The 15,496-nt window shown below is 37.7% G+C and overlaps 1 protein-coding gene across 1 annotated transcript; it reads right to left on the reverse strand.

Annotated features, from left to right (window-relative positions):
- Nucleotides 1-14,084: 14,084 nt before the first annotated feature.
- On the reverse strand, nt 14,085-15,132 carry LOC110801073 (F-box protein SKIP23). Its single transcript, XM_056839370.1, has one exon. It carries the CDS (start codon nt 15,117-15,119, stop codon nt 14,085-14,087), a length of 1,035 nt encoding a protein of 344 aa, XP_056695348.1. The 5' UTR covers nt 15,120-15,132.
- Between the last annotated feature and the right edge of the window lie 364 nt (nt 15,133-15,496).

The following is a 15,496-nucleotide window of genomic DNA, read 5'->3' on the forward strand; positions in this document are numbered from 1 at the left end:
TCTATGACATAGATTGAAGGAAATAATGCCCTTGGTCCAAGTATGCATTCTATGTTAAGTCTAATAAATGCGGTTCAGTATTAATTAACAAGTTAATAATTCAGTGAGATCAAGTGAGCTGAATGCCTAGCTAGAGGCCGCTTCAGTTCAAGTGGAATTAATGATATTAATCCACAGCTTACTCTTGACTGAACCCGTAGGGTCACACAAATAGTACGTAAACGGATCAAGTATTTAATGGCATTAAATACTCCATCTATGAATATTCGGAACCGACGGATCTTGGTTTCAGTGGGAGCTAAGATCGTCACAGGCAAGAAATGAATACTCCGGAAACGATGATATTGCCGGAAACGGAAATATGGATCGTATCGGAAATATGAATATTATCCAAGTCGTAGATGTTGCCGGAAACGGAAACATGGTACGTATCGGAAAATATTGTTGGAAATGGAAATATTACCAGAATCGGAAATATTGCCGGAAACGGAAATATTGTCAGAATCGGAAATATTACCGGAATCGGAAAATAATTCCGGAAACGGAAATATTAAATATTTGTTCGAAACGGAAATTAATTCCGGAATCGGAAATATTGAATATTGTTCGTATCGGAAATAGATTCCGGAAATGGAATTTTAATCGGAAGCGTATCGTACGAATTAGCATCGGACGAGGCCTGCCGGACGAAGGCCCAGCACGAAGCCAGGCCATCGCCCAGCAAGCACGCACGCCACAGCCCAGCGCGCACAAGGCCACGCATGCGTGGGCCGCGCTGCGTGGGCTGCTGCTCGCATGCGTGGGCAGCCCTTGTGGCTGCCGTGTGTGTGTGAGTTTGAGCTCATGCGAGATTCCTGAATCTGCAAGAGTCAGTGTATGATTAAATGTCTATTCCTATTGGATAAATTGATTAAGTAGAATTCATGTAGAATTCTAATTCCAATTAATTCGCATCCTACTAGGATTACGATTCCTTTTCCATAACTCTATAAATAAAGGCCTAGGGGTCATAATTTATACACAAGTTTCAAAGTATTCAAAAGTGAGTTTTTTGAGAGAAAATTCAAACACCCATCTTGCCCCAAAAGTGCCGAATTTTCTGAGTACCTTAAGGGCGATTCTAGTTGGTCAATCTTAAGGCGGATCCGGACGTGCTGTGGACTTTCTACGGAGGGACGACACTTGGAGTCCTAAAAGACTTGTTCTTGTTCGGTTCGGGCGCAGCTAGGGAAGGCACGCAACAAAGAGTATGCATCTAAACTATGCTAAATGATTATGTGTAAATAATATGTTTCCTGGGTTAATGGTTGTTTCCGCATGATCTATGTAATGTCATATGTATCATAACCTAACAGTGGTATCACGAGCCCCTTATTATTTTCATAATCTAAATTGCATGAACATGGTTAAATATTACAAATTTGCAAGAATTAAAAGGGGTGATTAATTTTCGTAATTGTTAATTAGTTGCAAATTGCGTTTATTTAATTATACGTACGCAGTTTTTCGGCAGTTTCTTCATTACTCATCCGAATTGAGTGATTTTTGTGTCAATTCCGCATGTAAAAGGCATTCTAAAATTTTGACAAAAATAGTATTTTTCTGCCGAACCCAGAATTCTCAAATTCGAAGCCTAACTATGACTTTTCGAAGGTTTTAGTTTTTCGAATGCAAAATTTCGTAAATTTAAGATGTTAAATTAAATATTTGCGATTCTTGTTGATAAATCTTGAATTTTTGATTGACCTATTGCATATGTTTAACAAGTTTGAATGCCTAGTCTTGTTAATTATGCAATCTAATTTGTAATTATGATTAATTTGTTGAAAATTAGAATAATTTAGAATTAATTTGATTTTCATAATTAATTGTAATTTAATTAGAAACCTATGATTAAAAACCACCATAAAAATTGTAAATTTACGATAAATTTTAAATTTTTATGACCTAGACTTGAATCCATATCAATCGGAAATCAATTGGATAATAAATTTTCGATTTTTCGCCCTAAAATTATGAAATTAATATTATTTATTAATTTGTCATTAATTTTAAATATAAATTTTAAATTTTATGCGATTCGTTCAAATAACTTGCACGCGCGAAGCAATGGACGCTTCGTGTTACCCTTAAGGGGTGTTGTATAATGCGGGCATGCGACGACGAGCAAGGGAGCTCGTCGCCCGTGCGGCACGAATGCAATGAGCAAGGCCGTAGTGCACGAGCGCAAGGCAGCAGCCCTGCCTTGTGTCGTGTGCCACGAGCAATGAACGTATGGGCATGGGCGAGGGGCGAGCCAAGGCAGTCGCGTGTGGGCAGCAAGCGAGCTGCGCCACAGCGCGCGCTGCCTCGCACAACAGCGCGCAGCCTCGTGCGCAGCGAGCGCAAGCTCGCGTGCCACGAGCGCTGCGCCCAGCATCACTCGCGCGCACCAGCGAGCGATCTCGCGCGCCAGCGCGCGATCTCGCGCGCCAGCGAGCGATGCAGCGCCCCAGCGAGCGATGGCTCGCGCGCACCAGCGAGCGATCTCGCGCACCAGCGAGCGAGGTAACGCGCGCGCGCTGCGAGCGATAGCTCGCGTGCGGTGGGCGCTGTGCGGAGGCTTGCGTATGGGACAGCAGCAGCTATGCAACGAGCGCATGGGCTGCGCGCACATGGCCAGCAATGGCTGTGTGCGTACAGCCCATGGGCGTGCAACGCGTAGGGTGTTTGCGTTACGATTAGATCGTTTTGAATGTTTAATTTGAAAATTTCAGTTCACGTAATTTTTAATTGATTTTAAAATTAATAATTTGAATTAATTTCTTGGATTTTAATTTTGAATATTATAATTATAATAAATGGCATTTATTCTAATTATTTTACTAAAATTAAAATCATAAATTAATTTAAATGTGACTGAAATTAAAATTAAATTTTTGGATTCAATTATAAATTTATATGAGCTTTAAATTTTAATTAAATTTGTATGTTTCCGGTTAGACTAGAAATACAATTTTATGTTTAAAATTAGTAAAGCATATGAATTTATTGGTTTGAGTGGGAGTGCTTTTAGTCATAAACTCTTGATTAGGTCTACAAATCCTTAAGGTTAAAACAACTCGATTAGAATTAATAAGGACTGAATAATTGGTAGATTATTGGTGCCCTTGATTAATTGCTGCAAATGTTTACGTGATGCATAATGTGTTTTACTAACCAGCTATGTGGGCCATTCATGATAATGAATGGGTGAATGGTATATATTGTATATGTACTGTTTTGCAGGTTATGAAGTGACTAGTATGGCCCAAATAGGATAGAAAATATGGTCTGCGTACCATTAATTTGAATGTAATTGGTCTAAAGTACCAAAGTTATTTTTCAATTCAAATATGGTCTGCGAACCATCAAATAGTTGTAATTAGTTATAGCTTATCCTATTTGAAGAAAATGGTGCTTCCCACGGAGATTTTCAAGACGGACTTTGAAGTCAAAGCTTCAAGATGAAGTCGGGCCATACTAGATCACAAATATCTTATGCATGTTTTAAGTTATTTATTGCTTTAAATATGTCTTAAAATGCATGAGATCAAAAGCTTGATTATGTTGCATGATTAAGGATTTTAGTTCACTTAAAATCTAACCAACATAGTAAGAGCCTTAAGTTCCAAACTTAAAAATTGAGTTAAAAGGTGCCATGCCAAAATATACACTTGCTTGGATATCCTTTACATCAATCTAGTAATAGTTTTCGCTCAGCGAGGTGTTACTTATTGGTCCTAAAGGGGCAAGGTACACAAATAATTGTGAGTACATGTTAGTTTTGGTGAAACTCAACGATATAAGTAAGGAGTCCTTTTATGTCGTGGCAAATTCGATAGGTTTACCTAATAAGTTCTTAGACGTACCTATCAACCAAGAATAGTTTCTAGACTATTAGCAAAAGGCTTTTGCTTACCTAAGATGTTCTAGGATTAAGTCGACAAACTGTGCTTAGTTCTTCAATGATTTTAGGATCTTGGAATCATTTTATTCACACCTGCCGGAACACATAACTTGAATAAAATGCTTAATAAACATTGAATTATGCATGTATGCTAGAATTTAAGTTTATTAAGAGAAACTGTGAATGGTTATTTATTTGTTTATTCTTTTCAATTGTAGTTTTTAATATGGCAAACAACAATTCATTCAACATTCGATCAATTCTCGAAAAGGAGAAGTTGAACGGGAAAAACTTCCTTGACTGGCAAAGGAACTTGCAAATAGTTCTTATGCAGGAAGAAAAGGAGTATGTCCTAGATGAGGCGATGCCCGAAGCTCCAGGCAACGGGATCACTCAGGCAGCCCTCAATCGTTGGATTGATGCCAACAAGGATGTGAAATGTCTAATGCTCGCCACCATGAGTGCGGATCTGCAGAAAACGTTCATCAACTCAGATGCTTTCACAATCATCAGTGAGTTGAAGAACATGTTCCAAGATCTGGCTCGAGTCGAAAGATTCGAGACTCATAGGCAAATTCTTGAGACCAAGCTTAAGAAAGGCGAGCCCGTAAGTCCACATGTTCTCAAAATGATTGGACTCATTGAGAATATGAGTCGGCTGGATCAGCAATTTTCTCAGGAAATGGCTATAGACACCATCCTCCATTCTCTTCATAGCGGGTATGATCAGTTCAAACTGAACTACAGTATGAATAGTCTGGACAAAACGCTCACTGAGCTTCACGGTATGCTGAAGACCGCTGAAAAGACGCTCAAAAGTGATAAGCAGGATGTGCTTATGGTGCGTGGGGGCAAGTTCAAGAAATCTGGAAAGAAGAGGAATGCTAAGAAAGGTGGCAACAAAGCCAGCCCAACTAAGCAAACTGGCGCCAAATCTGCAAAGAGGAAGGTCAGTCAACCCACTTCTGAATCCGAATGCTTCTACTGCAAGAAGAAGGGGCATTGGAAGAGAGATTGCTTGAAGCTAAAGGAAGATCAGAAGAACGGAACAGTCGTTCCATCTTCAGGTATTTTCGTTATAGACTGTATACTTGCTAATTCAACTTCTTGGGTATTAGATACAGGTTGTGGCTCACACTTATGTTCCAATCCACAGGGACTAAGAAGAAGTAGAAAGTTAAGCAAGGGTGAAGTCGACCTACGAGTGGGAAATGGAGCACGGATTGCTGCATTAGCCGTAGGAACTTACTATTTGTCGTTGCCCTCCGGGCTAGTTTTGGAACTGGAAGAATGTTTCCATGTTCCAAGTCTTACTAAAAACATCATTTCAGTTTCTTGCTTAGATGCTAAGGGATTTTCCTTTATAATAAAAGACAATAGTTGTTCGTTTTATTTTAAAGAGATGTTTTATGGATCTGCTAGATTAGTCAATGGACTTTATTTGTTAGATCACGACAAACAAGTATATAACATAAATACCAAAAAGGCCAAAAAGGATGATTCAGATCTCACCTATCTGTGGCATTGTCGATTAGGCCATATAAACCTGAAACGCTTAGAAAGACTTCAAAGGGAAGGAATTCTAGAACCATTTGACTTAGAGGATTATGGTAAATGCGAATCATGTTTACTTGGCAAAATGACAAAGCAACCTTTCTCTAAAGTTGGAGAAAGAGCAAATGAACTATTGGGTTTAATCCATACAGATGTATGTGGACCAATGAGTACAAATGCTAGAGGTGGTTTCAGCTACTTTATCACTTTCACTGATGACTTCAGTAGGTATGGTTATGTCTACCTAATGAAGCATAAGTCTGAATCCTTTGACAAATTCAAGGAATTTCAGAGTGAAGTAGAGAATCAATTAGGCAAGAAGATCAAGGCACTGCGGTCTGATAGAGGCGGTGAATATCTGAGCTATGAATTTGATGACCATCTGAAAGAATGTGGAATTCTATCAGAATTGACTCCTCCTGGAACACCACAATGGAACGGTGTGTCAGAACGGAGGAACAGAACCTTGCTAGACATGGTCAGGTCAATGATGGGTCAGGCCGAACTTCCATTAGAATTTTGGGGACATGCACTAAATACAGCTGCACTCACTATAAATAGAGCTCCGTCTAAAGCTGTCGAAAAGACTCCATACGAATTATGGTTTGGAAAGCCTCCAAATGTGTCTTTTCTTAAGATTTGGGGATGTGAAGTATACGTCAAACGATTAATTTCAGACAAACTTCATCCAAAATCTGACAAATGTATCCTTGTGGGCTATCCAAAGGAAACAAAGGGGTATTACTTCTACAATACATCTGAGAACAAAGTGTTTGTTGCTCGAGATGGTGTCTTTTTGGAGAAAGATCACATTTCCAAAATGACAAGTGGGAGAAAAGTAGACCTCGAAGAAATTCGAGTCGAACAACAAACTCTAGAGAATGCTCAAGATGACATTCAGGATGAAACTCAGAGATCTTTAGAAGAATCTGGTGAGAATCATGGTCAATCTAGAAATGTTACCCCGCGTAGATCGCAAAGATATAGATCTCAACCGGAAAGGTACTTAGGTATTTTGACGAACGAGAGCTATGACGTTCTATTACTTGAAAGTGATGAACCTGCGACTTACAAGCAAGCTATGACGAGCCCTAGCTCCAAGCAATGGCAAGAAGCCATGCAATCTGAATTAGACTCCATGTCTGAAAACCAAGTATGGGATTTGGTCGATTTGCCAGATGGCTACCAAGCCATTGGAAGCAAATGGGTTTTCAAACTGAAAAAGGACAAGGATGGGAAACTTGAAGTTTTCAAAGCTAGATTGGTTGCGAAAGGTTACAGGCAAGTCCACGGTGTGGATTACGATGAAACCTTTTCACCAGTTGCAATGCTAAAGTCTATTCGAATAATGTTAGCAATCGCTGCATATTACGATTACGAAATATGGCAGATGGATGTCAAAACTGCTTTCTTAAACGGCGTTTTAACAGAAACTGTGTTTATGACACAGCCTGAAGGTTTTGAGGATCCAAAGAATGCTAAAAAGGTATGCAAGCTAAAGAAGTCAATCTACGGATTGAAGCAGGCATCCAGGAGCTGGAATATACGTTTTGATGAAGCAGTCAGTGACTTTGGTTTCATCAAGAACGCGGACGAATCTTGTGTATACAAGAAGGTCAGTGGGAGCAAAATTGCTTTCCTAGTATTATATGTCGACGACATATTGCTTATCGGAAATGACATTCCTATGTTGAACTCTGTCAAGATTTGGCTTGGGAAATGTTTTTCGATGAAGGATCTAGGAGAAGCACAGTACATATTGGGCATCAAGATTTACAGAGATAGATCTAAAAGGATGATTGGACTTAGTCAAAGCACTTATATCAATAAGTTGCTTGATAGGTTCAAGATGGCGGACTCCAAGCGAGGCTACCTACCCATGTCTCATGGAATGACTCTAAGCAAGACTCAGTGCCCAAAAACACTTGATGAGCGTAGACGAATGAATGGGATTCCATATGCATCATTGATTAGTTCAATAATGTATGCTATGATATGTACACGCCCGGATGTTGCGTACGCACTCAGTGCTACGAGCAGATACCAGTCAGACCCAGGAGAGGCGCATTGGACTGCTGCCAAGAATATTCTGAAGTACCTGAAAAGGCACAAAGATGACTTCCTGGTCTATGGTGGAGATGATGAATTAATTGTTAAAGGCTATACGGACGCAAGTTTCCAAACCGACAAAGATGATTTCAGATCACAGTCTGGGTTTGTCTTCTGCCTCAACGGAGGAGCAGTAAGCTGGAAAAGTGCTAAGCAAAGCACCATTGCGGATTCTACAACTGAAGCGGAGTACATTGCTGCACATGAAGCAGCAAAGGAAGCTATATGGCTAAGGAAGTTCATAGGAGAACTTGGTGTAGTCCCCTCCATTAAAGGACCAATAGCCCTGTATTGTGATAATAACGGAGCTATTGCACAGGCAAAAGAGCCTAGACACCACCAGAGAGTCAAGCATGTACTTCGTAGATTTCACCTTCTACGAGAGTTCGTTGAAAGAAAAGAAGTCGAGATAAGCAAAATTGGAACTGATGACAACATATCAGATCCATTAACTAAACCTCTGCCGCAAGCGAAGCACAACTCGCACACTGCAGCTATGGGAATCAAGCATATTGGAGAATGGCTTTGATGTCTCTGTTTAATGTTTTAAAGTTTTAGAGTTTAAATCTTTGTAAAACATTATTGGTTAATCATTCACAATAAATGAAAGGAATTCATTTTTCCATTTAATTTGTGGTTTATTAAATGATGAGTCCCTTCAACTTGACGATATATTCAAGATAGACTGTCAGGACCAGTCCTGTGACTAAGAAATGTCTATCAAGTGAACTTGAATGTCAAAGGTTGAAAATGGTCCCTAGTCGGAGTTTTCTATAAAAATGGACGCATAGAAAACGTTAGACGATTAGAATGCAAGATGACTAGTAGTTCTGTTTCTTGAACTATGTGGACATGGCAATGTCATAATCATTTGCATAGATACTTACTTTGGGAAGACTAGTATCGGACAAGACCTATGAAACTTTACTGTAAGAGATGAAAGTCTGTCATAAGTAAATTTCATTAAATTATTAGACACTAAATCCTCAATACCTGAGTGATTTGAGATTACTTGTTTGAGAACTGGTTGCTTTGACGTTGACCAACCGTCGCACCGTAAAAGGAGGCTATAAAGGCAACGCTCAGGTAATCACCTATCAAACGAAGTCTAATCTCAAGATCGCAAGATTGGGATTGTCCTCCCATAAATCGGGATGAGATGCTTAAAAGTTGTACAAGGCCACTCGGAGAGCTAGAAACTGTGAAATGCATGGCCGTGCTCGGATGAATCATAGGCTATGATTATCTGTTTATTTGATCAGTTGAACTCTGAAACCGAGGAACACCTCTGGACATAATAAGGATGACAACTCTTACCTTATGTTCAAGAGCAAGCATCGAGCGACAAAGGAATTAGGAAATGCACACTTGTCCCTAAGGACAAGTGGGAGACTGAAGGAAATAATGCCCTTGGTCCAAGTATGCATTCTATGTTAAGTCTAATAAATGCGGTTCAGTATTAATTAACAAGTTAATAATTCAGTGAGATCAAGTGAGCTGAATGCCTAGCTAGAGGCCGCTTCAGTTCAAGTGGAATTAATGATATTAATCCACAGCTTACTCTTGACTGAACCCGTAGGGTCACACAAATAGTACGTAAACGGATCAAGTATTTAATGGCATTAAATACTCCATCTATGAATATTCGGAACCGACGGATCTTGGTTTCAGTGGGAGCTAAGATCGTCACAGGCAAGAAATGAATACTCCGGAAACGATGATATTGCCGGAAACGGAAATATGGATCGTATCGGAAATATGAATATTATCCAAGTCGTAGATGTTGCCGGAAACGGAAACATGGTACGTATCGGAAAATATTGTTGGAAATGGAAATATTACCAGAATCGGAAATATTGCCGGAAACGGAAATATTGTCAGAATCGGAAATATTACCGGAATCGGAAAATAATTCCGGAAACGGAAATATTAAATATTTGTTCGAAACGGAAATTAATTCCGGAATCGGAAATATTGAATATTGTTCGTATCGGAAATAGATTCCGGAAATGGAATTTTAATCGGAAGCGTATCGTACGAATTAGCATCGGACGAGGCCTGCCGGACGAAGGCCCAGCACGAAGCCAGGCCATCGCCCAGCAAGCACGCACGCCACAGCCCAGCGCGCACAAGGCCACGCATGCGTGGGCCGCGCTGCGTGGGCTGCTGCTCGCATGCGTGGGCAGCCCTTGTGGCTGCCGTGTGTGTGTGAGTTTGAGCTCATGCGAGATTCCTGAATCTGCAAGAGTCAGTGTATGATTAAATGTCTATTCCTATTGGATAAATTGATTAAGTAGAATTCATGTAGAATTCTAATTCCAATTAATTCGCATCCTACTAGGATTACGATTCCTTTTCCATAACTCTATAAATAAAGGCCTAGGGGTCATAATTTATACACAAGTTTCAAAGTATTCAAAAGTGAGTTTTTTGAGAGAAAATTCAAACACCCATCTTGCCCCAAAAGTGCCGAATTTTCTGAGTACCTTAAGGGCGATTCTAGTTGGTCAATCTTAAGGCGGATCCGGACGTGCTGTGGACTTTCTACGGAGGGACGACACTTGGAGTCCTAAAAGACTTGTTCTTGTTCGGTTCGGGCGCAGCTAGGGAAGGCACGCAACAAAGAGTATGCATCTAAACTATGCTAAATGATTATGTGTAAATAATATGTTTCCTGGGTTAATGGTTGTTTCCGCATGATCTATGTAATGTCATATGTATCATAACCTAACATAGATACCTGAAGTTAAAGCACCAGTCTTCTTATCCTCCAGATATTTGGGGCAGTTCCTCTTCCAATGACCAATCTTGTGGCAGTGGTAGCACTCATGTTGAGAAGCTACCTTAGCCTTGGGAGTGGCCTTTGGCTTGGTTGAAGAGTTCTCATTGGCAACTACCTTGCCCTTGTTCTTCTTCATGGGAGCCCCTTTCTTCTTGAACTGCTTACCTTTACTAACCATTAGAACATCCTTATGTTTAGGTTTACTTGGTAAGTTTCTCTCAGCCTGAATTAGTGAACCATGCAACTCTTGCAGGGTAGCCTCCCCTCCTTGCATGTAGAAGTTCAACTTAAAGTTATGAAAATCTTCAGGCAAGGATCTGATGACTATGTCAGTTGCCAGGTCCTTAGGATAAGGGAAACCCAATTTCTCCATGGTCTGAAAATGTCCAATCAAATCGAACACATGCGGACCAACGGGCTTCCCCTCTTCCAACTTGGAATCCAGAAGTTTGCAGTTTGCTTCAAATCTCTCCAATCTAGCATTTTTTTGAAACAAAGTTTTCAGTTGCTGGATTATGCTGTAGGCATCCAGACCATCAAAACGTTTTTGATACTCTGGTTCCATGCAAGCAAGCATCAAGCATGTTACTTGCAAGGAGTTATCCTCTAGAGTTTGTCTAGCTCGCTTTTGAGCTGCAGTAGCATTTTCTGGCAAGGGTTCAGGTAGAGGATTGTCAAGAACACTTTCTTTTCCTTCCGCTCTGAGAACAATTCTCACAGCCATTTGCCATTGTAGGAAGTTGGTAGCATTCAGTTTGTCTTTTTCAATTAGAGGGCGCAAGTTAAAAGTAGAGTTGTTTGCACCAGACATGATAACTACAATAAAAAGTAAAGCAAGATTCAATATAATGTTTATCAAAAGTAGCAATTAAACAAATTCAATTCACTACTACCCTTTATTCAAAATTAGAAGTCCCCATTGAATAAAGAATTAACCAAGATCCCCTCCCACTACAATCAAACGGACTTTGGCCCTGCTACTTTAATTTATAGTATTCGAGGTAAGTAAACATTTTACTAATTATAACTGATTATAACTCTTGGTAGACAGGTTAACAACTCTTTGTATTTTCCTATCTCTTAGCTTCAAAACCCAAAACTTTGTCTTTTGATAGTTTTGTTGAGTTAAACCAAACATTAACATGTAAGTTTCAAAAACCTACCCTACTATCCCCGGAATTATAAGCAACACCCTGCTTTGGCAGAACCTATTACTCATGATCTAAGGCTTTATAGGTGTTGTATGGAAAAGCACTTAAACTCAATATTATTTTGGGACCTAAGTTTACTATGTTGGTTAATTAAAAGTGAACACATTGCTTTAAATAACCACATACATAAACTCAATAAGCATTTTAAGGCAATATAAAATGCATAAAAATAAATGTGATCCTAGTATGGCCCCTATAAAATAAGCTCAAATCTTCTTGGGTTCCTGTTCATCTTTCTTGGATCTCCATCCTTGAATTTTTGATTGAACCTTCTTACTTCATCGAACTCATAATACGAACTTTATAATCTAATTTAAACTTTTAAATTAAATTACAACAATACAGAACGATGCGCAGATCGTATTTCAAAATTTACAAGAATACAAAACGATACGCATATCGTATTTTCTATCCTATTTTGGGCCATACTAGTCACTTGCCTGTAACAAAATATCATAATATTCCATACACGCATATAATATTAAAATATATTAGACAAAAATTATTTACTTATTAACTATTAATAAGCAAATAACATTTCCAAAATAATACTAAAAACTTAAACAATTTAAGTTTAACATTATTTTAATTCAATTACTATTTAAATATGGCTAGAATAATCTCATTAATCTAGAATTTGCATTCATGAAAATTACGAATTATGCTCAAAACGAAGATCTGATTTTCCAATTTAAAAAAAAAAATAAAAAAAAATCAAATTACTCAAACTTTTTGGAAATTAATTGTATTTCCAACTTCCAAAACTGATTTAAAAGAGCTGATACATTCAATTGGACTTTTAATTCAAGTACTCAAACTGATTTTGAAAAATCCCCTTTCTTCTTTTCTCTTATTTTTTTTTTTAATTTTTTATTTTATTTTATTGTTTTAAAGCAAGAGAACAGCAGGCAGGCATGAGACCCGCCCCTGCCTCGCCGGAATGCCGCCCTAATTATCCCTCCACCGTGGCTCCACCGTCGCGGGTGGTGGCCACCCAGCCATGGAGGTTGTTATTTTAATTTGGGTAACAATTACCTAAATTAAATTAATCTTTATTCAACTTTTGTTAAAGATTAACAATTTAATTAGGGTTTAATTATCCGAAAATAATGGCAAAAAAATTTGAATAAATTAACAATCCTTAAACTGAATTTTAGGGTTGTTAGAAGTTAGATTTCAATTTAAACTCTTTATTAAAATTAAATCTAACAAGAATTCAAAATTTAAGGCATAATTATCTCATTTTATTCAAATAATTCAAGAAAATAACAATTATAATTCGAAAAATTCGAATTAAATTACCAGGAAGATCTATTGAATTTTCTTAACAAATAAAATCAAAAATTTTAATTGTTATCCTTAAATTTTATGATTAATAGAATTAAACATAAAAATTAACCAAATTCAATAATTAATATACAAAAATTCCGAAAATTAGTTAAAAAATTACCAAAAAATTTCGGCTATTGTATAAAAATTAGGGGATAATCAGTAGATTTATTTAACAAATTAAAAATCAAATCTTTAATTGTTAACAAATTATTTCCATGATTAATCTTATTAACCATTAAATAATTTAAAATCCGACGAATTTAATTTTAAAAAATCCGAAATTTTTTATGAGATATTAACAGTTAATTTCGACCCTGTGATAAAAATTTCGGAATTTTATAAATTTATTTTGAGCAAAAATTAATTAAATCACGATTTAATGATTCCAATCAATTAATATCATATATTAATTTTGCAAATTCAAGCCATAAATAAATCTTCCCTTAATTGAATCAAAATAATAATGTTGCATACAATCATGATTATAAAATATTATGCAAGAGGCTAAAACTGATACCACTGTAGGAACATATAGATGCATAAAGCGGAATTTCAGGAAACAATTTCCTAACATCTATCACAGGATCTCATGCATAACAATAGTATAGATCAGATTAAGTCGAAAGAATAATCACCTTTGAAGCGTGTTCTCCCGTTCGTATGCAAGCTTCGAAGATCTTAGAGCCCCACTTGTTGCTCCTCTACTCAGTCCACAAGCACGAATTGAATCCCACGTATGCTAGTACGGAAGAGAACGATCACAATCTGTCTCTTGCTTTGTTTAGGATGTACGGCGTTTAGAGAATTAGAATTAGGGTTTTTGTGTTTTCCTTTTGTCAGATATTGAATCAACGTGATTTCTAAATCCCTGACATTATAACTATTATAATGTGAGAGTTTTAGGTTAACACAAAACCAAAGCCCAACATTCTTCCGTTAACAGACCGGTTGCCATCGGGCCTTTTGGGCCCATTCCAATAAATGCTTATATGTGTGACCTTATAGGATTAATATATTTTAGTTGTAGGTCCAATCAATATTGTCCTGCTAATCACATTTATTCTCTAGCAAGCAAATATGATTACTAAAATAATTAACTTATTATCTTCATAATTAATTCCTAATTTATATTTAGTAATTGCCGGAAATGTCTAAGGACATAATTCCTTCAATATGGTCTAAAGAGACTATCACAAGTGCATTCCATTTCTTCATCATCAAATCGATAACCGTCCAAATCTTCTTCCAAATATGAAGAATCAATCAAATATATGCAATTCCCTTCACAGCCGGGAAAATCATTGACTGAAACAGAGAAACAAACATCTTTTCCAAGAACAAATATTCGGTCATCCAACGAATTAACTAGAACCCAAGTCCCCCATTTCTCATCTAGCTTATACACTTTCATATCTACCCTTTCTTGTTTACTACCAATTACATCCCCATCATCGTCCACAATATTACGCCCACCAAAATAAGTATCAACTACATACAAATTCCCATCTGATTCAACCAAATTTTTCTGCTTACCGATACTCGCCAAAGAATTAAGTGGGGGAAAATATTTTACAAGATTCATAGCTTTATCAATCAAGGAAACCATACCAAATCTATCCATCACATAATATTCTCCCTGATACACCAGTATATCATCATAACGAGGTATAGCTTTCCCCAATTCAGTCCATTTTTTATCCCCAGAAACTCTAAACCCTAATTTCCCAAAATCATAAATAGCAACAACTCCACAATCACGAAACACAACAGCTTTCTGAACATTCAAATCATCACTTGTAAAACTCGAATCAAAATGCAAACCTTTTGCCAGTTCAAACAACCGATATTCCAACAAATTAAGAGTCTTACCAAGAATAAAATCCGGTTTGGGAATGGTAAGAGGGTTTAAAACTTCGAAATTACCTCGGGGTGTTTGGACGACCTTGACCAAACAGGCGGAGCTACGGTGGTTTTGGTGTTCGAGGCGGCAGATAGTAACGGGAGACATGAAAGCGTCGAAATTGGAGGTGGATGAAGAAGGAGAAGAGAGAGAAATGGTAGACCTCCATGACGTGCAAACGGCTCTGTAACGGAAAACGTCAATGCGAGATTGGAGGTGTTCTCCGATCTTCTCTAGCAGTTCCGGCGGTAAATCCGCCCATCTGTTTCGGCATCGGCTACGTCCAGTGATCCTGGTAGTCATGTTGCATGGATTGATTTTCCAGTGGTTGTTAACAACACGTGGATGGTACAGGGGCCTGCACGTAGATCTACGTGCACCTGCACCAAAACGCAAAAATATTAAAAGAAAACGCAAAAAACAAAAAAAAAGAAAAAGAACATAAAAAACTAAACAAAAAGAACTAGAGTAAACAAAGAGAACATTAACTAAACCTGAAAAGAACACTAATGTCAAAAAACTAAAGAAAATGTACAAAAATAAAAATAACATATTCTCTCTCCTGATAACTATAAAAAGAACAACTATTTTTCAAAAAGAACATCGTGTGAAAAATGCAATAGAAAAACAAAAAAAAATACATATTATCGATAATATTATTAAATATTAAAAAACTGTAA

Source organism: Spinacia oleracea, chromosome 3 (genome assembly GCF_020520425.1).
Source record: "Spinacia oleracea cultivar Varoflay chromosome 3, BTI_SOV_V1, whole genome shotgun sequence".
NCBI classification, from domain to species: Eukaryota; Viridiplantae; Streptophyta; class Magnoliopsida; order Caryophyllales; family Amaranthaceae; genus Spinacia; species Spinacia oleracea.